Genomic DNA, 24,397 nt, shown 5'->3' with positions numbered 1-24,397 from the left:
AGGTCCCACTTGTAACGAAGAAGAGTATGATGAGATCCCGAACTTCGAAGATTACAAGAACGAACTCACCAGAGAGGAACCTCCGATCGAAGTTTGGCAACTTTTCGTGTAATTAGCCGAAAAAAGGGAAGAAAGGCTGAAAGCCGACATGAGAAGGGTTGTGTCGGAAGAAAAATAAAGCGGAGATATGCGCTCGAGCATAAATGAAGCAGAGCGTAGTCGTCGTCTGACTTTCGAACCCCGCTCTGCTACCAAGATAAAGGTCAACAGAGTGAGAAAAGAAGCCTTAGAACGAAAAGAAGGAAAGGTCACGAAAGATGGTCAGAAAATGGTAGACCAGAATGACCTTTGCGAAGCAGAAATCCTCTCCGAATACATTCCGTGTCCCATCAGATTGCTGAGATTCCCACAGAAAATTGAGAAAGGTGACAAACCTCTTCCGAGATGCAAGGTTATCAAAGATTGGAATGAACCCAGCACAGTAGTAGTCCGCATCGTCAATCTCCAAGGGGACGAAGAGGAAGAAGATGATACGAATTTGCAGTTGCGGAACAAGCAGCTAAAAGACCCGCACCTGGCGATGATCATCGATGAATTGGAGCACCTGCAAGACGCAGACAAGAGGTCAAAGTTCGAGACGCATCTATCTACTTAGGATATCGCGGTCTTTATGACCAGCTCACGAAGTACGTCATAGCGGAGCCAATGAAAACAGCCACCGCAAAGGAATTCGCAAAAATCTTCGTGAAGCACGTAATCTTGGTGCACGGAGCGCCACATATCCTCCACACGGATCGCGGAAGGCATTTCACCGCAGAAGTACTGAAACGGTCACCAACGTGTTTAAAATCAAACACACGTTTGGAACAGCGTACCATCCTGAAGGTCAAGGACAGGTTGAAAGACAGATGCAGACCATCAGTGATGGATTGTCGCAGTACTTGAAAGCGGGAAATGAAAGGAAGTTCAACAAGTATCTTCCCTACGTCATATCGGCAATGAACCGCGCAGTACACGCAACAACGGGGTACTCAGCATGCTACATGCTTCACGGAAGAGAGATGACCATGCCAGAAGACGTAGTGACGAAGACGAACATCCCCGATGATTATGGTGCACCAGATGAATGGGTCGAAACCACGAAAGGAAACTTGACCTTTTCAGAGGAAGTGGCAAAATGCAACATCAAAGACGCTTACGAAAAGCACGCGGAAATCTACAACAAGAAGAAATCAAAACCGCAATTCAAGGTTGGAGATCGAGTCTTAATCAGACTGCCGAAAGATACGAAGCAAGGAAAGAAGGAGAATCAAACTGACTTCAAGAACAAATACGATAAAGTGTGGAGGATTCTCAGTTTTCCGAGACCGAACGAAGTTGAGGTCATCGAACAAGACGCGGTGAAGGAACCGGACCTACGAGTCGTTTCGGTGGATCGTCTGAAACCGTGGCATCCGCCGCTACCGGTTCAGAAAGTTCAAGCTGAAAGGGCAGCTGCGGAAACTATTGAGAAAGGTCATGACGGACGAGGTACAAAGCGCGATTCTCAAGATACTTTCGAACCACGCCTTCAAGCTCAAGCAGAGCATGGCTCTCATACTTTCGAACCACGCTCGGACAAAGATGTAGCAGAGCATAGTCGTCGGCATACTTCCGAACCACGCTCTGTACCGAAAGAAGCAGAAGAGCCAAAAGAGGTAGAAGAGCCAAAATAGGCGGAAGAGCCAGCTAAGAAAAAGAGAGGAAGACCGAAGAAAGAGGTTACAGACTTTGAGACGCCAGTCACTATGAAGCTTAATCAAGAAGCGGGGAATTTGGCCACGATTGAGGAAAATGAAAGGTCACACCGAACCGAGATAAAGAAAGCGCAGATCATGGATCTCAAGTGGTGCCTAATTCAATGCATACTTTCGAACCACGCTCCGCTACTAACGTTAAAGATGACCTTTCAAGGGCGAAAATGGATGAGCCTGCTCAGAAAGTAGCAGAGCGTAAATCGCAAGATACTTTCGAACCACGCTCCGCTACTAACGATGACCTTTCGAGGGCGGAACAGATAAAAGCCGTCAAAGAGAAAGCCGACCAACTTGGCCAACGGATCGCAAACGAAATTGAGAAGCGAAAGGTCAAGAAAACGAAGAAAACTCCGAAGCCGACTCCAGAACAGATTCTGAGAGGGGAAGTCCAAGACGAAGATGAAGCCGACAAAGCATTACTTGTTAGGATAACTAAAGGACGAAAACAAATAAACCCGAAAATCAGGCTTATAGGAGTTTATGACATTAAGACTGGAAGTTGGGACGGTGTAAAGGTCATCAGAAATAAGCCCGCAAATCGAAGCCATTTCCGATTACGCCGTTGAATGAAAACGCTCACGGATGATTGGCGCAAAACGAAAAGGAGCGGAAAGATCAGAGATCGAGTGAACCATCTAAAGGTCATCATACTTTAGCGGGAAGCTCAGCCGGGGCGGAAGGTCACCCGAGCTCAAGTAAAAAGAAGAATGAAATTGACTTCGCTGAAGGTTGCTCATGAGAGAATGGTACTAAGCAGGCAAGAAGGGAAGGTCCAAGAAGAGGTTGAGGACGAAAGGTCATCAGACTACATCCGAAAAGTTGGAAACTAAAGGTCATCCAACTTAAGACGAAAAGTTGGAAGATAAAGGTCATCAGACTTCATCCGAAAAGTTAGGATCTAAAGGTCAGCAGAAATTACAGCCGGGAGGAAAGGTCATCCGAGCTCAATCGTGAAGTAGAAGCGCAAAATTGGAAAGATTTTGATGGAAAAAGGGTTAGCACTCATCCAGATGAAAAGAAGGACTGAAAGGTCATGGTGCTGACGAAGTAGAGAAAGGTCACCATACATCGACAAGAAGAGCATGCGTGGGAGAAAGGCCCACCACACAAAATGAAGAATCAGAATCAGAAATGAGAAGGAGATGAGCAGACCGTAGTTCTCAAATTACTTTCAAATTACACTCTGCAAAAAGAGTAGAATTAGCGAAGGGGTTAAAGTAATTAGCGAATGGGCTAAAATGGGAAAGGTCACCCAAATACTATTGAAAATGGTTCAGCTAAAGAAGGAGGACAAAGATCATCATCAAAGAGCAGCGAAAAGTTTCAGCTCAGCACTGAATAGCCTTTTTGTCATAGGCTTAAAGATAGACGTTGGAAAATGAAATCAATGAAAGGTCACGGGACTTACAATTTTTGAGATTGTAGGTGAAAACGGAGAAAAATGGCTGAACGGAGCCAAACTGATCAGAAGACAGAGAAGGGACGGATACCGTCGATTGTAAAGGTCACCGGGGACCCGTCGACAAATTACAACTAGGATTGCTCGGATTGCAAACGCAACAACATTCTTTCAAGTAAACGATTCCCTTGTGGGGAATGCGTGGTCGCCGTGCCGATGCCAAATCAGCTCCTGGTAATTCCGCAGGAAGCAAAAAGAGGCAACCTAGATGTATTTCGGCACCTGGTCAAAAGAAAAACGTGGCTGAAACTATCGCCCGAAGATAGAGTAATTTTGGAGGATAAATACCGAATGTCGGTAGGACGCAGATCTGGATGGGACGTAACCCTTGAACCTCCAAAAACTGCGGAAGCGAATGCGTTCAGAAAGAAAACGGTGCAAGAAATGCGTGAAGCAGAAAGAAAGCGTTTGGAAGAAAGAGTGAAAGCTGCGGCAGAGAAGGGTTTAGCCAGTGCAGCTAAAGGTCTTGCGAGACTTGCAGTACCCTTTGCGGACGCGATATTAAAGAAACAAGAGGTAGAAGATGCGATAATCCGCGAATCACTCATTCAGCAATTGGACATCATCCTAAAGGATCCACTCTCACTAACGAAAGAAGAACATACGATATTCCTGCAAGAAAAGGTCAACCTGATGAAAGGAGGCCGATGGTCGCAAGTCATGAAAACTGCGTTTGGAGACAAACTCGAGGAAATGCGCAAGTTCCGTACGCAAGAAAGAGAAATGACGGAGACCTTTAGCAATTTCAAGAGAGACGAGTTCAAACGATCGAAATCATCGCCCAGAAAAAGGTATCAGTCGGACTTGGAAAGGTCAGCCGACAGAAATGAAAGTTCACGCGTCTACGAAAGGTCATCCGATCATTCTCGAAAAAGGTCACGAGAATCAGAAAGGTCACGCGTAGACAAAAGGTCATTTAATCCTCCTCGAGAAAGGTCAAGGAACCTAGAAAGGTCACGCGTAGACAAAAGGTCATTTAATCATCCTCGAAAAAGGTCAAGGAACCTAGGAAGGTCACGCGTAGAGGAAAGGTCATCAAATCATCATCGAAAAAGGTCACGGGACTTAGAAAGTATGGATGGTTGACGCAAGAAAGCATTTGATCCGTATCCAACGCCGACGTGACCGAAATCGGCACAGTGCTACTAGCAGCCGGAGCGAAGGAGACGAGCTGCAAGAGAGGGAAAGGGAACCTCAAGATCGAACGTCTGATCGCAATGAAAAGGAAAGACGACGTTTCGATCGGAACCGCGACAATGGTTCAAACGATCAGTGATGACCTTTAGGGCATCGCTGATGTGCTAGTTACGGCCATCAGTCGGCAGCACGAGAATGGTAGTGAAGGTATAGTATCAGGGCGAAGGAGACGTAAAGTATTGAACAGTCATACCGTTTGTGTTTTGTTGTTTTCAGAATTTTTGTTGCAGAGGATCAAGGCGATCTGAAATAAGGGGAGTTACGGAGGTCATCCGGCCCTCGAAGCAGGAAGAGTAACGGCGCTAACCGGCCTTCCTCATTACATTTCAAACGTCACTTTTAGGGTGCAGTTGCGGCCTACTAAGTCGGCACACTCTCGCGGAATGACAGAAGCCACAAGGGTGAAAAAGAGAAAGAGTTCAAGAAAATAGGTGTAAAAATCTCAGACGTTGAGGTTACGGCGATAACCGGCCTCAGAAGAAGAGGAGTCACGGCGTTAACCGGCCCTCGAACCTGGTAAGGAAAAAGAAGAGAAGTGCGCGTCAAATTGCACTAAAAGAAAAGAAAAGGGATGTGCGACGATGAAAATGGTTGGAAAAAAAAGGATGACCTTTACAAGGGAGGCAAGCAGAATTGCTTGAAAGCCAAAAATCGGCTAAGTCCCTCCATGACCTTTAATACGGAACGCCTGGTGGAAGGGATGACCTTTTGGGATCGTTACGGCGCAAATGAGTCGCATATCAGATGAAAACGGGATGACCTTGAGAACTTCACTGCTCAATGAGTCATCAGTCAAAGAAAAAGAGAATGACCTTACCAGGGAGGAAGCGTCAAGCTTGTCTTTCAAAGACGTCCCTCCATGACCTTTATGGAATCTCAGTATTATTGATGGAAGTATTCAAAAGACGTACGGACGATACGCACTCAATCCAAAGATGAAGAATCAGTATTCCTAAGTCGTACATTGACACGCACCTATTCCTAAAAGCGGATCTCTCATTGTGATGGTAAAGATTGCTCAAAAGAGCGGAATGGACCAAAGCGGATTACGGTTGACAGGAACCAGTGATCTTTAGGAGTCGGAGGATCCTAGTCGTTTTGATTAAGAATCCTGTTGATATTTTGTACTGTTTTTACTTTTGTTTCGAGATCTCTTTATTCACACATGTAATTGGAATTTGTGATGTTAAAAGGAGATAAAATTTCGATGTTCTTTTATTCGCACAGACGAGCCGTCAAGGATCCCAAGGAATTGCACGTGGATTTTGCTTCGACGGAGCTCAGCCTCCCTCCCAGAGGCATGTGAGCGCAGGCGTACATGCGTACACCCTCGCTTTGGCAGTCTGTTGTATTTTTGTGCACGCCCGCCTTACGCGTGGCGGAAGCACGCTGTTCTGCACGCACCCGCACTGTGTGGCGGCTACGTGCGCATTTTTCCACGCTTGCTGCAGTCAGCAATGCGGAGTTGTCTATTGAGAAATTCTTACGAATTTAGTCTTGTCATAAAGTTCTAGCAATCACGCCGTTTCTCGCTTTCTATAGCGTAGGCGCTGTATAGCATTGCCAGATCTGTTTGGCAGGCAGAATTCCGTCAATTCTGATCCTACGCGTGAACCATCATCGGGTTCACGCTTTCAGGCTGATCGACAAGCCAGCGCATGCTTCCTGTGGATCTTTTTTTTGTGCTCTAACCGCTTCCCCGAGAGCAGGTTGGTCACGCTCTCGGCAGTCTCGATTCGATTAATTTTATTTTTCAGCTGTACCTCGCATAAGTGTGCATCCGTACAAGCCTTTTAAACAATTTTCAGTCTTCTAACGTACTGTTTATGTGACGCAGTAGTTTCTAGTGTACGGAGCCCAAAACATGTGAAATCTAAAATTCCCTACTGTACCGTCGTCGACGCCGGCGCCACAGCGGAGCTGGCCGCAACGAAAAAGCTCGCAAAGTGCGCGTGGCTAAAGCCACGATACAGCTTTATGGCTGCAGCTCCCGAGATATATCGACCTTGGAGAGACGGAACCACGAAGCTGGTCGATAAAGCAGGACACAATATAACAGCCGCTACAGGACAACCACCTGAGCAAGAATTCTTCCGGCAGCGGAATATCCAGATTCAAAGAGACAACGCGTTGTGTGTCATGGGCACAACACGGACCACGAAAAATTAGAGGAAATACTTTAGTGTGGCCTCTTCTTAAGTGCTGTTGTCTGCAGTAAGTAGTTGCTCGCTAAAATGAATTAATAAATAGTTTTGCGTGTTGAAGTAACAAAAACGCTGACTGAACAACCCCGCCCACTCCACATGCCGATGGCGAATGGCAATTGCACAGTCTTCAAATATTTCACAGGCATCGTTCGCTGTGACAGACCACATGTTAAATTTGAAATTTTTATTAGTGTAAAACCGCGCAGGCGCATTATTATATGTACTGACTGTTGTCGAATAAAAATGACTTGTGCTAAATGTGTAGAACGGCATAACTACTAAGTCAGCCCTGCTGCTCACTCAATGCGCGCAGACGCGGCGCAGTTAACGTATGGGTCCCCGAATTCTAGAGTAGAAGACACGTTTTTCTGGTTTCTACAATAGTCGCAATATTTATTTGAGAATGATGAACCATTCAACAGTTTAAATGCAAGTCTCGATGTCAAGAAATCGATTGGAAGTTTGGCAATAACGATTTGTTGCATTGTTCCGGCGCGCCATGCGCAAGGTCCGCCAGGGTTTTTGCAAAGATGAAGATTGTTATATATATTGTCGTTCAGACTTCTAGCTGTCTCCGGTGGAAAGATTGTACCAGTACTAATAATTTTGCAGGCTAAAAACAGGATGATTTGAATCAAATGGCCTAATGCCTTAGTGGGTGTTGGATAACAGGGCTGTGGAATGTGGATAGCGTTTGTGCCAGATCCACACCAGTTACTCCAGATGTCTGTACATGACTATGGATAATTTCCATTACTTCGTGCTGTAAAGCATTTAAGCAGGAGGTATACTCCATCTGGAGCGCTTCCAGTTTGCTAACTGGCCCCAGTTAGCTGAAGGTTGACATACTTTAGAGCTTCAGTTGTCTTCCAGCTTCGGTTGCAGTATAAACAACCCTCAGCTTGTCTGCAACCGAGGGCGACTGCACTTGCTCCGGTTCGAAACTGACATCAAAACTAATGAAATGAACGTGTTCAATTTTTATTGTGTACTGGAGCCCGCGCTGAATTTCTTTTTGTAGCATTTGATAATAATTTTGATTGCGCATGGTTCTAGATCGAATTTCTCTTGTAAAAACGTTTCTGATTATTCCTGATCTCTGGACTCATACTTTATTCAATTTATTCCGTTTTGTGGATTTGGCTTTTCTCCACAATATCAGCATCTTGTAGTTTGCGCTGCATGCGTTTTCTTTTAGTCGTTTTTATTAGTACGTGTACAAAATGCCTCGAGCGCCTGCGCAGCCCAACTCCAAGCGCGCCGTTTTGAACAAATTCACTGATGCCGAATCGGAAAACCTTCTTGCTTTTGTGAAAGTGAATCGATCGCTCTGGGATACAAAGTCGAAAGAGTATATTGATACAAAGAGCAAGGTGGACGTATGGAATGCAATCGCTCAGTTGATCGGAGAATCCAAAACAGGTAATTTTGTTTGTTTCAAAAAACGGAAACATGGTAGTGAAATACTGTGCTTACTAAAATTACGGAAAATATTTTATGTTAAGAGTGATAGAAATATTTAGTAAAATAACACTGAAGTTTCCACTGCAAATAATTCATGATGGCTGTTAATTCACGAGGGTTGGTAATTCCTTATTTAGGCGACGACTGTAAAAACCAGTATAACAACCTGCGCAGTACTTTCCAAAAAAAGTGGAAAATCGTGAAGACGAAACCTAGCGGAAGCGAGGCCGATAAAGCGAAGAAATGGCACTTTTGGGACCAAATGCAGTTTTTGGATCTTCAAGCTTAGGATCCGCAACAAAGACAGCGTGTGAGTTGAATTAAAAATTAATATTTTAATTAAAATAAATGTGTGGTATTTGGATCATTTTAGTTATGTTTTTAGAAACAAAACAAAAAACGCAGTTCACGCATACATTTATCGAGTCCCTGGTATTCTGAGTTTATATTGATTATAAATGATTTTCATTTCAGATAATTGTACTTCTGGGAAAAGGAGAAAGCGCAAAGGTTACGAGCAGTTCATCAAACAGCTAAGCGAATCGCAGCGCAGAGACGACGAATAAGCAGCTGAAACGTCGAATGTCCTGAGAGGTTTCTTCGCAGAACATGGAAAGCAGGGGAAAAAGGTTCCTACTACGGAGGAACTTTTTTGTACGTATTATTTGGTTATATTGCTAAGTAGTTAATATGCAAAGGCAAGTTTTACTTGATTGGATTTTTAACAGGTGACTTCGTCTTGAGTACTCTGAATTCGACCACCGCCGTGCAGAAGGAGCGCATCAAGAAAGGCATTCAGAATGTTATCGCGAAAGAGCTACTCAACCTTGAAAGCAGTATTGAACGCACAGGTAAAAATGTTTGTTAAGTCGTGTAGAGTGATTTTTGTACAAAACTCGTGCACAGTAAAACTAGTGTACAAAATACTCCTGTCAGTTGCTTTTAATGACTACGTGCACCTGCATTTTACAGGAACCGAGTAAACGCAACGACAGAGAGTCGGCACAAGAATCTCGAGAGACAGAAATTGTATTGGAACGGACTCAATCGCGATAACTTGTAATGCGATCTGTGTAAACTTACATTATCCTGCATATTTGTTTTAGTAAAATAAGCCATTTATTTGTACAGTGGATTTGAAAAAATGATGGAATTTATCGTTTTATATGTTGCAAACTTTTCACTTTTTTGTACGACGCCATGGCGCTTATTGTTTTTTATTATCACTATACGATCAAAACCGAAATATGCCATATTACAATTTATTATTGTCACAAAATAGAGTACGAAATCCCTGGTACTCGTATACACTTAATTAGAAACTGCTATCATCGGACGAAAAATTTTCTTGCTCCTGAAAAACACCAAATGTGCGAGCTTCTTGCCAAGAAACGCTACCGTAGAGTTAAAACAGTCACGAAACCTGTCTCTAATAAGCATAGCCTCTGCGGTGCCTCTGCTTTTTCCCATTCTACACAACCCCGTATCGTTCGCAGTTATTCGCCGCCATTCCCCTTTGATTATTCCAGGACCGTCTTCGTTTTCTCGATCAATAAGGGTAGGCATTACATACGCCGACTTGCTGTTCGCGATATTTTTGCGAAGTAGAAAATTATGTAGCACCACGCATGCCTTGACGCTTAGAACGACTTGAGCTGGCTGGAAATCCATTGGCCTTTGGAAAATACGCCATCTGGAAGCTAGAATGCCAAACGCGTTTTCTACGACGCGCCGCGCCCGGGAGAGTCTATAATTAAAAATTCGTGCGGCTCTGGATAGGTTTCTATCGGGGTAGGGACGCATCAGATGGACCGATTTTGGGAACGCAGCGTCCGCGACAAATACGTGCGGCAACAGGTGCTCGCATAATAACGGCCGCTCGGGCTTGGGCATTATTAGCGTGCCATCTTCCACCGCTTTTCCCAAAGCGCACTTGCTCCATGTTCCACCGTCACTCTGCCGACCATAGCCGCCTATATCCACGTATGAAAACTCATAATCGGGACCCGCTACAGCCATCAGTACGATTGAATGCGTTCCTTTGTAGTTAATATACTCACTACCGCCATTCTTTGGTTTCTGCAATACATAAATTAAGCAAAATTATATTGGGAGCAGTAAGCAGATTAAAAGCCAATAATAATTTAATTTTCGAAACCTTCACATATAAACAGTCACCGCTTACCTTAATAACCACGTGCTTCCCGTCGGCCGCACCAATGCAGTTGGGAAACTGCCAGGAGGCGTTGAACCTTTCCGCATTAGATTTCCAGCGTGATTGGCTTGGTGGACCGACGTAAATAGGCCCCATAACATGCCAAATTGCTCTTGTTGTTTCGCGGTAAATGCGATTTACAGTGGCTCGACCAAGACAGAAACTATGGGCCGCTGCAGCTTGACTCATGCCCGAAGCCAAGATTCTGGAATCATATATTATAACAGCTATAATGAGCAAAAACGGCAGCTGTGAGTAGTTCAAAAATCAAAGCAAATTAAGGTAACAAGTCCCAAGTGCAAGTATATTTAAAACAAATTTGTCTGAATATATAGTTTTCGATTTTACACCATTTAGCTGCTAGAGTAGTATACAACAATTTTTTCAGTTTACTAACCTTAAAGTTACGGCAAGTCGCTCCATGGGAGACACCGGATGCTCATGAGTGATGGCGTGGCTGATGCGTGGAGTAATCAGTGTAGGAATTTCGTCAAAGGTTTCCTTGGACATCCGAAAATACTGAAAATGTAGCTCCTCGTCCAACTCGCGCATCCGTTTGACAATATTCGAGAATTCACCCCATCGATCGCGATCACGATTATGTGCACGGACATACCAGCGACGTTGACGGATTCTTTTGCTCGCGATTAGCAAATGAATTTTTTGGCGCAGACGAGAAGTACGAAGAAGACTGTGACGCACGCGAACCATGTGCAAAAGCAAAGCGAGCTTCTCTTGGCGCATGTTGGAAATGATATTATACAAAACGAAATGATCACAGTAGCAACCGCATAGTTTTAAAATCAATCCAGGTCTTGTGGTAACACAATTACTGACACAGACTACTAACAAAACAGATAAACTAACAATTTCTATTGCACAATAAACACAAACTAACAAAGCACAGCGCAATATAATTTTTCAAAACGTGAATTGCGATTCATTTTTAAACATATTTGAGAAATGTGCGCATACTGGCATATGTGTTTACACTGCTTTGGCAGTTTGCGCTTCAGGCAGTCTGTTTCGATTTCTGAATCTGCCATTAGACACTGGCTGCCGCCAACTGCGTTTGCGAGTTTCTGTATCGGTTTCAGATTTATCTGAAATGGGAGTCGTCTCCCGACGGAGTATACCACATGCTTTAGGTCGTCTGTTGTATTCTCTGTACTGCCTTTCATGTCTGAAAATCACTTTCAGTTTAAATTTTAGGAAGCGGTTAAGCGTTAAAAGCTTAAAATTTTTTCTAGCATGCTTTTCAAATTTTAAAATGAATTTCGAAAATTTTAAAATGGATTTTAAAAATTTGAAAAAATCATATAAGTCGGGATTGGTGTAAAGACGAACTCCATGGCCTTGTGCATTCACGTGCAAAATTTGAAGGAGATCGGTAAATAATGAGACTTTTGGTACACCTGAATGCATTTAAACGTTTTCGAATTTCCTCACAGCCATTTCCCCCGAACCGTATGTTGCGCGGCAAATTAGCAATGTTTTGGCCCAATGTACACGGCCCACCTTGTTCCTATTGAATTAGATTGCGTATAAAGAAGCCTTATGAAATAGCCAGACTTGTACTGTTCCGCGCGAAGAGCAGTTTTGCTGAAAAATTACTCCAAATACTATTTTGCCGGGAATGGTGTCGTGTTTGGCAAAATCCGTGGGAGAAAAAAGCTACCTATTTATACGTTCTTGTGATACACGTAGACTTAAGGACACCGACGACTTTTAAAAAAATTATTAAACCATCAGTCTTGTTCGATCGTTTCTAGGTTGTTACAGTTTAAAAGCACTGGAAACCCTACGCAGTATCAAAATTTCAGTCAACGAAGTCATGTTTTTTTCTGTAATCAATTAGTTTGTCAGAGCTCTTCTTGATTGTGTTATAACCTTTAGTGATCACTTGCAGCATGCAGACACATGATGCAAAGATGCGGTTTTCGCGCAACTTAAGCATTTCGCGTTCGGAACAGCTTTTGATCAGAAGTTCGAGGCTTTCACTGCCTTTCACTTGCTTTACTTTGCTCGTACTTGCTTTCACCTGCTTTCTTCGAGTATTAGTTGAAGTACACCGGCCCAGACTTTCTTAGTTAGGGTTAACGGAAACACGAGATGAATCTTCATATTCTCGATAACTAACTGTTGCACATTTGCTGTTTTAGCATAAAGATGCGCCATAGATTCGCGACTAGTGTTCCCTGCATTTCGACGGCTTCTGGTTGGCATGGATTCAATCAGCTACCGGAACACCGTCGCTGTGCGGACGGAGAACGATGTCTGCTGGCTCGGATACATTCAAGGGATCGACGGTGACAACGTGTTGGTTGGCTGTGATTCCACCACAACGCCTGCTCGCTACGTCCATGCTGCAGAAGTGTGGCCGCTGGCGTTCTTGCCTACACGCATCTCGACCAGTACCGCAACATGCCAGTATTCGCGGCTCTCCACGACGAATGCGGCGGACCGTTTTGTTTCCGGCCTGCCACTCTGCTGCACAACGTTATCGCCTGCAACATATACTTCATCTCTACACAACCACCGGGAACTGAGACAGCGATGATTACCGTCGTTGATCCGTGCCAAATCATCAGCCGGCTGCCGTTCGATGAACCGCCTCTGCTGAAAAAAAAACCAGTGGCCTTCGCCGTGAGCAAAATGATGTCGTGCTGCGTGACGCAGCACGACATCATGTTTCCCACGGCGAAATCGGTTTTCGATCAAACAACGGACCCGTCGCAGTTCGTTGATTGTTTTCATCGGCTGTACAGCTCGCAAGCGGCGCAGGATCGGTAGTCCCCCGCGAGCTTTAGCGACAGGCTGGCGAGCTGTCGGTTCCACGTGCGTGTCGGGACGGACAAATGCACGCTGGTTGTCGTCGGCTGCCGAAAGGACACCGCAACCCTGGACAGGACAGCGGACACGCTGCGGATTTTACTGGAGAAATATTCCTCGAGCCGAGTCAGCGTGCCTATGGTAAGATCGAACGAGTCTGAGTTTCTCGAAGGTTTGTCTGCTAAATACAGTGGCAATACGGCTGCTAAACAAAGTGTCTTTAAATTCTATAGACGGTACATTCTATAGACGATTGGTTCTGGTGTTTCGTTAATCGAATGACGGCTGTTTTAGTTCCTGTGTTCTGCGGCCAAAATAATGACGAACGGCTCACGGCGGATACTGGCGTAAATGATACGGTCGCTTGTTTATTGCACCTACCAGCCACTCTTTTGACGGACATCATGGAAGATCTGGACCTGCACACACAAACCCAAGCTATGTGGTAAAATGTGACGCTGCTGTTTGAATACTGAGCGAAATGATCCAGTGATCTGTAACTGAAAGTGCGTTTCGGCATCAGTTTGTACATAACTGTAGTCTGCGATTACGGGCGAAGACATCTGTAGCCGGCAAAATCGTCCGGACGGATGAACGTTCCGCCGGACGCTTTTGCCTGTTAGCCGACAGAACCGTCCGCTGCCCCCAAAATTACAGTCCGGCAAAAGCCGTCCAATCTCGAATTTACAGTCCGAGATGTTCACAAGATCGAATAAAGCAGAAAATTGAGTGGGCGAAATTTCCCGGTTTTCACGGCTTAAGCAAAAACGTTCGGCGGACGGTTCATCCGTCCCGGCGATGTTGCCGGATACAGATGTTCTTTATTGTACTTACCAAAAGTCTCATTATGAACCGATGCCTTCAAATTTTGCACGAAATCGCACATTTACCATGAAGATCGTTTTGGTACCGAACCAGCTTTCTACCATTATTTTTCAAATTTTAAATTGGTTGTTAAAATTTTTGAAATTCATTTCAAAATTCGAAAAAATGGTAGAACGTTGGATCGGTACCAAAACGTTCTTCAAGTAATGTGTGTTTTTGTGCAAAATTTAAAGAGCATCGGTCCACTTTTGGTACACCTCCGGGCGTTTAAACTATTGAAATTTTATTTCATTAATAATTCCCGAACCGGATGTTGCGCGTGCAAACGGATTTCACGCCTACGTATATTAATCCTTTGGCTACAAAATGTCATAAAGCAATTGAAAAAAGTGTTTGGGAGTGCGCCACAGCAAAAGTTCCCTTGTATGTACCCGAATTTGTTTCTATATAGCGGGTCCAATCCCTTAAACATTGTGGCCTGTAGGTGAAGCAGAAGCGAACATCAAAATGGCGGATTCCGCTACTTCGCGGACATCTGGTTCCTGTATCGCCTGCTGCTTGGCCAGAGAACTGCAAGGCATGAGTAAGATGCGCTCAGTCAAAGCGGTATACCCTGTATACTTCTGTCGGAGAAGAATTTTCTCCTAATGTCATACAAATACTACTCGTATGGTCGTTCCAGTGAAACAGTATGATAAGTGAACGAGCGATGGTCGTTCAAGTGGAACACCCAAAACAACTAATTCCCCAAACCGATTTTCTTCCAGTTTGTTTCTTCATCCAGTTAAGCAGGATTCACTATTTACAGTGTACTTGAAATTTTTAAAAATGCTTGAACCGTTTTCTTGCAGTTACGTCGTAAAGAAATCAGTGACGAAAGCGGTTTAGCCACGCCACATGAGCCACTGCACTAAGCTCATATAATTGGAGTCACCGCCGTACATGGGCGGCTGCGCGATCGCAGTGTCAGAAGTTAATTTAGTTCAGCTTAATTTATATTTACTTTAAGTTTTTTCTTCATTTCTAAAAGTTGATGTCTTTTTGATGTCTTTAGTTTCTCTAAATCAGCCTCTAACACGGCGATGGCGCAGCCGCCCATGTACGGTGGTGACTCCAGTTTTATAAGCTTAGTGCAGTGGCTCATGTGGCGCGGCTAAACCGTTTTCGTCACTGAGTTCTTTACGACGTAACTGCAAGAAAACGGTTCAAGCATTTTTAAAAATTTCAGGTACTTTGTAAAGAATAAATCCTGCTTAACTGTGCAGTACTGTGCTACCGCTTAGGAACGTAACTATGCAAGCACGATGTTTATGAGCAGAAGACCAGTTAGTCGTACTCATTCGGAAAGTAATAAAAATATTACTTTATGGCAAGTACTTCACAATGGCGTGAAGGATGATGTTTGTAAATAAATATTATAATAACTGAATATGAGTACTACGGGAAGTACGGCCAATACCAACACTCCTGTCGGGACGACAACGACACAGACCAGAGTGAGCAACTCTACTCCTGCGACGGATGATGGAGACGCCACCGGTCTGCCGAAATTGGCCAGGTTCGACCCAGAGGTCATGCGACTGGAGACTTGGAGCATCCAGTTCGACAGCCACATGGAGTCGTACGCCATGGCCGACGACAAGAAGAAGCCTCTCTTGCTGGGATCACTAAACCCGAAAGCGATGGAGATGTTGGCTTCAATGTGTCGCCCGAAGGAGCCGGGTGCGTTTACGTTCGCCGAATTGTACGAAAAGCTGAAGATAGCATACAGCAAGCGTACTAATATCAGAGTAGAGAGGGCGACGTTTTTCAGTATCAAACAGAAGTCCGGGCAGTCGTTACTCGATTTTTCTAATGAGCTTAGAAATCAGAGCGTGAAATGCGATTTTCCCGACACTTTTGTTGATGATCAGTTATGCGCTGCGTTTATGTCAGGAGTGCTGAGTGAAATTACGAGGCGATATCTGTACTCTTTTAAAGTTTCTTCGGTAGAAAAGTTCGATAAACTATTCGAGGAAGGGGTAAAATATGAAACCAGCAGAGAAGATGCCAAGCAGATGGGACCAAGGTCTAGTTCGCCAGATGTCGCGTTTGTAAGACGCGGGGGATTCAGAGGGCGTGGTCGCGGTAGGTTTCGCGGATCAGGCCGAAGCGCCAGAAGCTCGTACAGCAACCGTTCAGGTAGAACAGCGTGTTATGGGTGTGGCTCGTCAGATCATATGAAGCCCGATTGTCCGCACAAGAATGCAGTTTGTAATAACTGCGGTAAGAAAGGTCACCTTGCTAAAGTCTGCAAAGCTCCAAGGAGAGGGCGTGGCAATCGAGGTTACAGAAGAACGAATTATGTCGAAGAAGAGCCATACGATGTGCTACGAGCTGGGCCAACTACAGCGTCCTCGATTTTTGTACCTTTAACGGTGAACAAGCAGAAGATATCTATGGAGTTAGATACTGGCTCATCCGTAACGATAATGAGCAAATTGCTGTAGCATAAAATCGGTTCGCCAAAAGTACAGAAAGCAAGTTCTTGGTTACGCAGCTATACAGGCGATGTTATTCCAATAATGGGAACTGTGGAAGTACAGGTGCAGTACAGAGGTGTAAATAAGACTGTACAGGCATTAGTGTCGAAGCGTGGTTGCAGTATTATTGGCAGAGACTGGATAAGCCAGTTAGATTTAAGTACATTAAGTCTGAAGCAACTACAGCAGGGCACAGTTAGTAGAGTTGAATCCTTCACGTTGGAAAGTATTCAGAGAAGCACAAGGCAGTGTTCAGAGATGAGTTGGGTTGTTGCAAGAATTTCAAAGCACATCTCTATTTGAAAGAAAATGCCCGTCCAGTGTTTTGTAAGGCTAGGCTGGTTCCGTTTGCATTAAAGCAGGAAGTCGAAGAAGATATCGACAGACTAATTAAGCTGGGTGTATTGACGCCAGTTGATTTTGCGGAATGGGCAGCTCCGATAGTTTCGGTAAAGAAACCGAACAGGAAAGTGCGAACATGTGCAGATTTAAGTACGGGATTGAATGACTCTCTTGACGTACATCAGTATCCGTTACCACACCCAAATGAGCTGTTTGCGAAGTTAAATGGTGGCGTAATATTTTGTAAAATCGACCTTAAAGAGGCGTACAATCAGATACCACTGGACGAAGAGAGTTCTAAGCTGCTGGTTATTAATACTCATAAAGGGTTATTCAGGTACAACAGGTTACCGTTCGGAGTTGCCAGTGCTCCTAGTATTTTCCAGCAGTTAATGGAGAAAATATTTCAAGGGTGTGAAGATGTAGCGATTTATTTAGACGATATTATCATAAAAGGTCGTACGCTGGAAGAATTACTGAGAAACCTTGAAATGGTACTCGAACGACTGGAACAATATGGGTTGACAGGCAAGAAAGAAAAATGTGAATTCATGGTCAATTCAGTTGAGTACCTGGGTTACATTGTTGACAAGTCAGGTAGATATATTTCTACAGAAAAGACTAAGGCAATAGTAGAAATGCCGCTACCACAAGATGTGAGTCAGCTGCGTTCGTTTCTTGGCATGGTGAATCATTACTCAAAATTTTTGCCAAATTTGTCGAGTCGATGTAATTGTTTTTATGAATTGCTTAAGCAGTCCACGAAATGGAAGTGGTCAAGTCAATGCCAGGAAGTATTCCAGTCGCTAAAGAACGACTTAACAAAGACTACGCAGTTAGTACATTTCGACCCGAAACTTCCGTTAGTGTTAGCCGCAGATGCATCGAAGTACGGTATCGGTGCAGTGCTGAGTCATAAGTTGCCAGACGGCAGCGAGAAACCTATAGCGCACGTATCGAAAACATTGTCAGCGGCTAAGAAAAATTACGGACAGATCGAGAAGGAGGCGTTAGCACTAGTGTTCGGCGTGAAAAAGTTTCATCAGTATATTTATGGTCGTGAGTTTATGTTGTTAACCGATCATAAACCGCTTGTAACGATTTTTGGCAGCAAGAAAGGCATACCTGTAGTTACTGCTAACAGATTACAGCGGTGGTCAATTATACTGATGGGTTACACTTTTAAGATTGAGTATCGCCAAACCAGTCAGTTTGGATAAGCAGATGGTTTAAGCCGATTACCGTTAAAATCGACCGATCTTTTTGATAAAGAAGAAGCAGGGATATCCGAAACGATTAATCGGATAGAGAGCGAGGTAATGTCTGCGTTGCCAGTATCAGTAGATGTTATATGTCGTGAAAGTGAAACCGACAAGGAAGTGAGTACCGTAATGCATTACCACATGCACGGTTGGCCTAAGAAAGTGCCAGAGAATCTGTTCCCTTACTCGCGTAAGAAAGAAGCGTATTCATTGAGGAATGGCTGTTTATTGTGGAACCAGCGTGTTGTGATACCGATGTCACTTCGTACTCGTATTACCGATTATTTACATGCTACGCATATGGGCATTGTTAAAATGAAGAGTGAAGCCAGAAGTCATGTGTGGCGGCCTAATATTGATGATGATTTAGAAACCTTAGCGGCAAAATGTGAAATCTGCTCGCTGTTAACAAAGGACCCAGCCAAAGTTCCGTTACAGCAGTGGCCGGTGCCACAGGGCCCGTGGTATCGACTACATATCGATTTTACTGGACCGTTTAAGAATCGCATGTTACTTATACGTAGATGCGTATTCAAAATGGTTGGAAGTATTCGAAGTCAAAAAAGCAGATACGGAAAACGTTCTTACTATTTTGGAAAGCTTATTTGCTCGTTTCGGTTTATGCAGTGAAGTTGTAAGCGACAATGGTACGCAGTTTACGTCAGAACAGTTCAAAAGTTTCTGTCAATCAGTCGGCATTAAGCATATGACGACGGCACCAGGTCACCCGCAGTCTAACGGGCAAGCCGAGCGATATGTCGATGTTGTAAAGAAAGGTATCGAGAAAGGTATGCAGTCAGGGAAAGATTTCAAAACGGCATTACGAGAATTTCTCACCCGTTTTAGAAGTGTACCACAGAGTACTACCGGAAAAGCACCGTGCGAAATGCTAATGAACCGGAAAATGAAAACGGTTTTAGATTTAGTACATCCCGAAGTGGCAGTTATAAAGAGTGATGCACGTCTGCGTCAAAAGAAAAACTTCGATAAGAAGACGAAAATGCGACTGTTCGCAGTTGGTGACAGTGTTCAGGTTAAAGATTTACGTACTAACAGGAAAAGTAACTGGACAGCAGGGAAGTTACTGAAACCGATCGGTTCGACGATGTGGTTGGTGTCAGTTGGCGGTGTAGAAATGAGACGCCATTGTAATCAAATCTTGAAGCGTTACTGGCTGACACCAGAAGAGCATGCAGAAGCGCTGTCGGCAGTGACGGCGCAAGGTGATGTTGCAGTACCAGCTAACGGCAATGCTACAATTGAAAGCGGGTCTGTCAGTGCGCGACGCTTAGAAGCTGCGCTACCCAAGGTGCCACGCTTTGAAGCTGCACCAGATGCACTTCCGGCGCGACGCTTTGAAGCTGTGCCAGAGATTAAAGAACAACAAAGTGCATTACCACCAGTGCTAGTACAACCGGAAGCAACACCTCCGATCCCTCAAGCTCCAGTGCAAGTACCACTTGCCCCACCAGTAAAGAAAAAGCCTGCCCCGAAAGTACCAAAAGCTAAAAGCAGTTCAAACGAACCTGGTAATCCAGGTCATACAAGAAGTGGGCGCCAAGTAAAAGAACCTGACAGATATGGATACAACGCGAAGAACTAACAATTACGAGAATTGGTCGAGTATTAAGTACTGTACATATTGTAAATAAAAAGAAATTACATATTATTTTAATATTAACGATATTCATTAGCAACCGAAAACTGTTGCGAATTATAGATGCAGTTTTTCATTCGTAGTTGTTATGCAGATATTTTTCTTAGTTTTTCTGTAAACAGTAGAAAACATGCCTAAATTTCCGAAAGCTAAACTGTTGATGCGATTCAATACGTGCACTGGTAATGCGATGTTATACCAGAGTTCTAGATCTTCAAGGAAGTGTTATAACTGCGGCCGCCCCGGTCATTTGGCTAAGTATTGCCATAATTCGAAGCCAACAGAAGAGAAATCGAATGGTGACACAGCGAATTGGCGACGGGAACCGAAGGCAGCGGACGATGAAGCGGGATCATCAAAGGATCTAGAAAAGGAGCCGACCGATAACATGGATATCGATCCTCCAGGTAGTGCGAGAGATAATTTGCTGCAGGCCGTCAAGGATGCCACCACGCAGCTGGGCAACATTAAAGTCGTGAAGCCACTGCCACCTCCAGCCAAGCCAGCGAAGGAGTCTCTTCCACTTAGTGTTAATTCTAATGCTCCTTCCGTCAATGCCTAATTTTTTTTTATTGATTTTCGCTTATTTATGATTCGATTTAATTATTACGTTTTTCAATCTTATTGTGAGGGTGTGCAGTACTGTGCTACCGCTTAGCAACGTAACTATGCAAGCACGATGTTTATGAGCAGAAGACCAGTTAGTCGTACTCATTCGGAAAGTAATAAAAATACTACTTTATGGCAAGTACTTCACATTAACTGGATGATGAAAAAAACCGGAAGAAAATCCGTTTGGGGAATTAGTTATTTCGGGTGTTCTACTTGAACGACCTTTGCTCATTCACTTATCATACTGCTTCACTTGAACGACCATACGAGTATCTATTTTTAAATATTAACTAGCTATTATCCTGTGCACTGAAATGTTCCGATGTGGCAACCTGAAGTTAAGATAACCGGCCAGTAGAGAACGAGGCCAGTTGGGAAGCTATTCCACCGGTCTCGTAAGCATGATGTGACCAGTAAAAAAAGACGATCCTATGGCTGTGCGAATGGCGTCGCGATGCACAACGGCTGTATCTGAACTGACGTGGCTGGCGTGCTCGCTGTATGGGCCAGTCTACCACGCTGGGCCACCCTCGTTGCGCACTCCGTGGCCTCTGGCTATCCTACGCTGATGCGGACGCGCAGTGGGCAGGAATGAATTCACCCAACAAGGCATTATCCCTCGCCGGTAAGGATGTGCCCGCGTGCGGCTTCTTCCGCCAGCACGCGACGCAATCTGTCGAAGGGTTATTCCGGATAAGAATTCCTGCTAAGAGACTGCAGCGGCGCTACTGGCGGTTAACGACTATACAACCGGCAGGTGGAGAAGGAGGTAGATGGGGAAATGATGACACGGGTGCCGCCAGTGTAGTGTGACCTTTAATTTTGCCAGTTACGTGATTCAGACAGTTACGTGCACACGCCACAGAAATACCGAAACACCGGGATCGGCCGCAGTCCAGTGCGGTCAGCATGCGCAACCGGTAAACGGTAGAGAGAGGGCAGTCAGTACTCTTTCGGGCGGTAAGTCTTTAACTGCTATAGTGTACAGAATATTATTACGAAGAAGTATGTAACAGACAGTCACAACATTCAGGCTTCCATTACGGACTGATTTTCTTCGAACTGTGCATGGAAACGCTTCTATTACTACAAATATTGTAACGCGGGCGGTTATACCGGCGTTCTAGTGGGTTGGCGTGTTGACCGTACCGCGATGTTGTGTCGGCTGTTGATGGAAATGTCGCCACTGCCGGGCGTAAGCTCAGCAGTGAATCGGAAGTGGTTTTACAGTGACAATGACGAGCGGGATGATGGGTGCATCATCCCGAGGAGTCAAACAAAACAACGTCGTTTCCAAGCATTTAATTAACAAGTGTACAAGCAGGACAAGCTGGGCAAGCTAGGCAAGCGTGACAAGCATCCATTCAGAGGATTCTCTAATGAAAATTAGTGTGTTCCATTCTCTTAGACATTTACCCGGTAAAAGTGTAGAGAAAAAGAAGGATGAATCACTCAGTTACACGGTGAGAGCAACAGCCAATGAACAGTAAAGAAAACCAACAACACTGTAAACAAGGCGGTCATTCGATTACTCTCGTTACAATATGATCGCATGAAAATCGCTTTTTTCCCCAACCACCGGATTCCAGCATTGCAAAAAGCAATTAGTAGGAATCTTTATGAATAAAGAAGCGCCCCTTTTTGACAGTCTAACCAGTTTTGTAAAAACTAGCTAGACTGCGCTTCTTTATTGTAGTTTTTACGAGGACTTATCCAAACTGTCCGACATTCCTCTTCGCCCGTTTGGGCGCGGTTCGCAAGAGATTCCGGCAGAAAATCCCATCCAGCAGACGGCTGCGTCTCACGCGTCCGTCCACCGCCAGCGACGACGCAGCAGGCTTCTACGCCGGAATAACCCTACGAAAGAACGCTGCGTCGCCGCTTGCGGAGGAAGTTGTACACGCGGATGCGAGCTGATATCCTTACCTGCGCGATGATGCCATTATGGGAGGATTTCGTCGCGCGCCATCTTCATCGGGGGCCGCCGTAAGCACAACCAGTACAGCCTTTCGCAATCGTTCAAGAAGAACCATAAGAAAACAAATTTACGTTAAACAGCACAACCTTTTTTTACGAAAGCAAGCTGGCCTGCTAAAAATAATGTCAATTGAAATTGTGTGAACAATATTGTGTCCTAGTTCGCTGGAGACAGAATCTCGTGCCAGTTCCTTCTAGTACATGGTAACTGAATACTTTTCAACTCTTTTAGCGGGAAAATGGTCTTTTTCCAAAAGAAAATTTTCTGTTGGCATGGGCTTGGCCCGGTTGAGCTATACCGGCAGCACATTTTGTGACTTTACCAAAAAAACACTTTAACAAATGAGATTAACACTGACTGACTTCGTGTTAGTCTCATTTGAAAGAACAATCTTTTCGACACACAAAGCTTTAGTTAACCAATCAGTAAATAACGATTAGAATTTTAAAAGTTGGAGAACGTCCCGCAACGAAAATGTGTACTTATCCTAAATCCTAATGCTGATCAGAAATTATGATCGGTAGCCGGGAATTTGGCTACCGATCACTTGGGCCGTTTTCATTTCGGCCACGTTCATTTTGGCCAAAGTGTTGGGGCAGAGGTCGCGACATGCTGACCGTAACGGATCGAAACCGACCAGCCGACCGGCTGTTTTCCAGCCCAACAATTCGACTACAGCAAAGCCATCCTGCGGTGGGCGTGTATTGATCCCCAACGTGTCGTCAACTACCGCGAAACCGGCTTTGGTGGATGCAACATCTCGGCCAACTGCTAATGTGACAGCTGCAGCGGCTGCCAAAGGAGTTGCTCAGGCCGCCAACGACACTAATGCTGCACCAACGACCGCCTCCTCGGTTGCCGGCGAGGAGACAACCACCGTTGCGGAGGGCGTTGAAGAGAGGACTCCCGTTGAGGGTCACGAATCCTCACCAGCACTAGCTGAAGACCCGACGGCGGCTGCTGCCGAGGAATCGACGTCGGCTGGCAGAAGAGGGAAGGACGGTGGCTACAGTTGCCAGTGAAGAGACAACCGCTGCTGCTGCCGGTGCAGACACTACAACCGCCGCCGATTACAACACTGCTTGTTCGAATGGCACAAGTGACGATGCAACAACTTTGTGGCTTGGCCGAGTCGACAATCAGCATTTTGGCACGCTGCTCATAAATGTGGATTTTTATTAAGTTAGGTACATTTCGGAGCCGGGCAGCGTTGCTTCGGTTATGTGATACTTTTGTGCGTCCTCATTAATATCTGTCAATGCGGTGAATAATTTATTCCGTTTTCTTTGCAGTTCTTTTGTGCTGTGGTGCTTTCAGGCTCTCTGTAGAGACTCAGTGGCACGTGACCAGTACTTGCTGCACTATTAAAACAGTGCGATGGAAACGAGTACAAGTAGCATGAAGTCTGTTAGTCAGTTTTATTAATTCGTGTTCAACCAGCATCTACCGCATCAGTTCAGTGAGAGCTGCGTCAACAAGTCCCAGTGTTTTTCAGCTGTGGAACTGACTAAAGGAAAATCCCAGCATTCCGTTTTCTAGCCACAGTTTTTCTGGAAATCTGCTCTGAGGATCACCGGAAATACAGGATTTCGATATCACATATCCCGTTAAATTTGTATAACCCTTTTGGGCTAAACCAACAACCGAACTGTCTCCCTGTTTCCACCAGGAAATCACAATCGCCTTCTTATCGTCTTCATTCAGATGCTAGTTATGCAATCAAGACGCTATCCTGTGAGAGATCAACGATCGGCTTGGATCTTGACGAATCCCGCACATGTTCCCCACTTCCGCTAGAATTACAGATTACCTGCAGAGCCCAGAGCTTTCTACCAGAAGAATAATACAAATGGCGCAATTTACTAGATCAGAGTTCGATATATAACTGTATAAAACAACAATATAAATCACCACTGGATGCAATGGATTCCACAAAGGTGTACGTCTTAGCTGTATTTAAGCATCGGCGCAACGAAACGATTCGCAACGATTCGCAACGAAAACCATCAACCGATACCTCAAGCCAATG

General features: G+C 44.7%; 2 protein-coding genes and 1 long non-coding RNA gene across 7 annotated transcripts; 2 read left to right on the top strand and 1 right to left on the bottom strand.

Moving 5' to 3' along the window:
• The first annotated feature begins 5,961 nt into the window (after nucleotides 1–5,961).
• On the top strand, nucleotides 5,962–9,405 carry LOC129586140 (uncharacterized). 4 transcript variants are annotated; one of them, XR_008690113.1, is made up of 7 exons: nucleotides 5,962–6,161; nucleotides 6,290–7,167; nucleotides 7,272–8,081; nucleotides 8,261–8,433; nucleotides 8,598–8,777; nucleotides 8,852–8,974; nucleotides 9,096–9,405. It is a non-coding gene; the product is annotated as an uncharacterized LOC129586140 (long non-coding RNA). The 4 variants fall into 4 exon arrangements; XR_008690116.1 differs by having other exon boundaries at nucleotides 6,290–6,666; nucleotides 9,096–9,403; XR_008690111.1 differs by having other exon boundaries at nucleotides 6,300–8,081; nucleotides 9,096–9,404.
• LOC129586000 (uncharacterized) lies at nucleotides 9,333–11,282 on the bottom strand. 2 transcript variants are annotated; one of them, XM_055479093.1, is made up of 4 exons: nucleotides 10,736–11,282; nucleotides 10,309–10,543; nucleotides 10,184–10,202; nucleotides 9,333–10,096 (listed from the first exon to the last, which is right to left on the bottom strand). In XM_055479093.1, exons 1-4 carry the CDS (start codon nucleotides 11,080–11,082, stop codon nucleotides 9,435–9,437), a joined length of 1,263 nt encoding a protein of 420 aa, XP_055335068.1. In that variant the 5' UTR covers nucleotides 11,083–11,282; the 3' UTR covers nucleotides 9,333–9,434. The 2 variants fall into 2 exon arrangements, with proteins under 2 accessions (XP_055335068.1, XP_055334989.1); XM_055479014.1 differs by having other exon boundaries at nucleotides 9,333–10,202.
• A 4,143-nt stretch (nucleotides 11,283–15,425) lies between these two features.
• LOC129580835 (translation initiation factor IF-2-like) lies at nucleotides 15,426–20,492 on the top strand. The gene is made up of 2 exons (XM_055471541.1): nucleotides 15,426–15,717; nucleotides 19,357–20,492. The coding sequence occupies exons 1-2, from the start codon at nucleotides 15,426–15,428 to the stop codon at nucleotides 19,722–19,724; spliced, it is 660 nt and encodes a 219-aa protein (XP_055327516.1). The 3' UTR covers nucleotides 19,725–20,492.
• Nucleotides 20,493–24,397: the final 3,905 nt, after the last annotated feature.

The sequence above is a fragment of the Paramacrobiotus metropolitanus genome, unplaced genomic scaffold (assembly GCF_019649055.1).
Source record: "Paramacrobiotus metropolitanus isolate TYO unplaced genomic scaffold, Prichtersi_v1.0 Parri_scaffold0000001, whole genome shotgun sequence".
NCBI lineage: Eukaryota > Metazoa > Tardigrada > Eutardigrada > Parachela > Macrobiotidae > Paramacrobiotus > Paramacrobiotus metropolitanus.
This window is presented reverse-complemented; position numbering and strand designations above follow the sequence as displayed.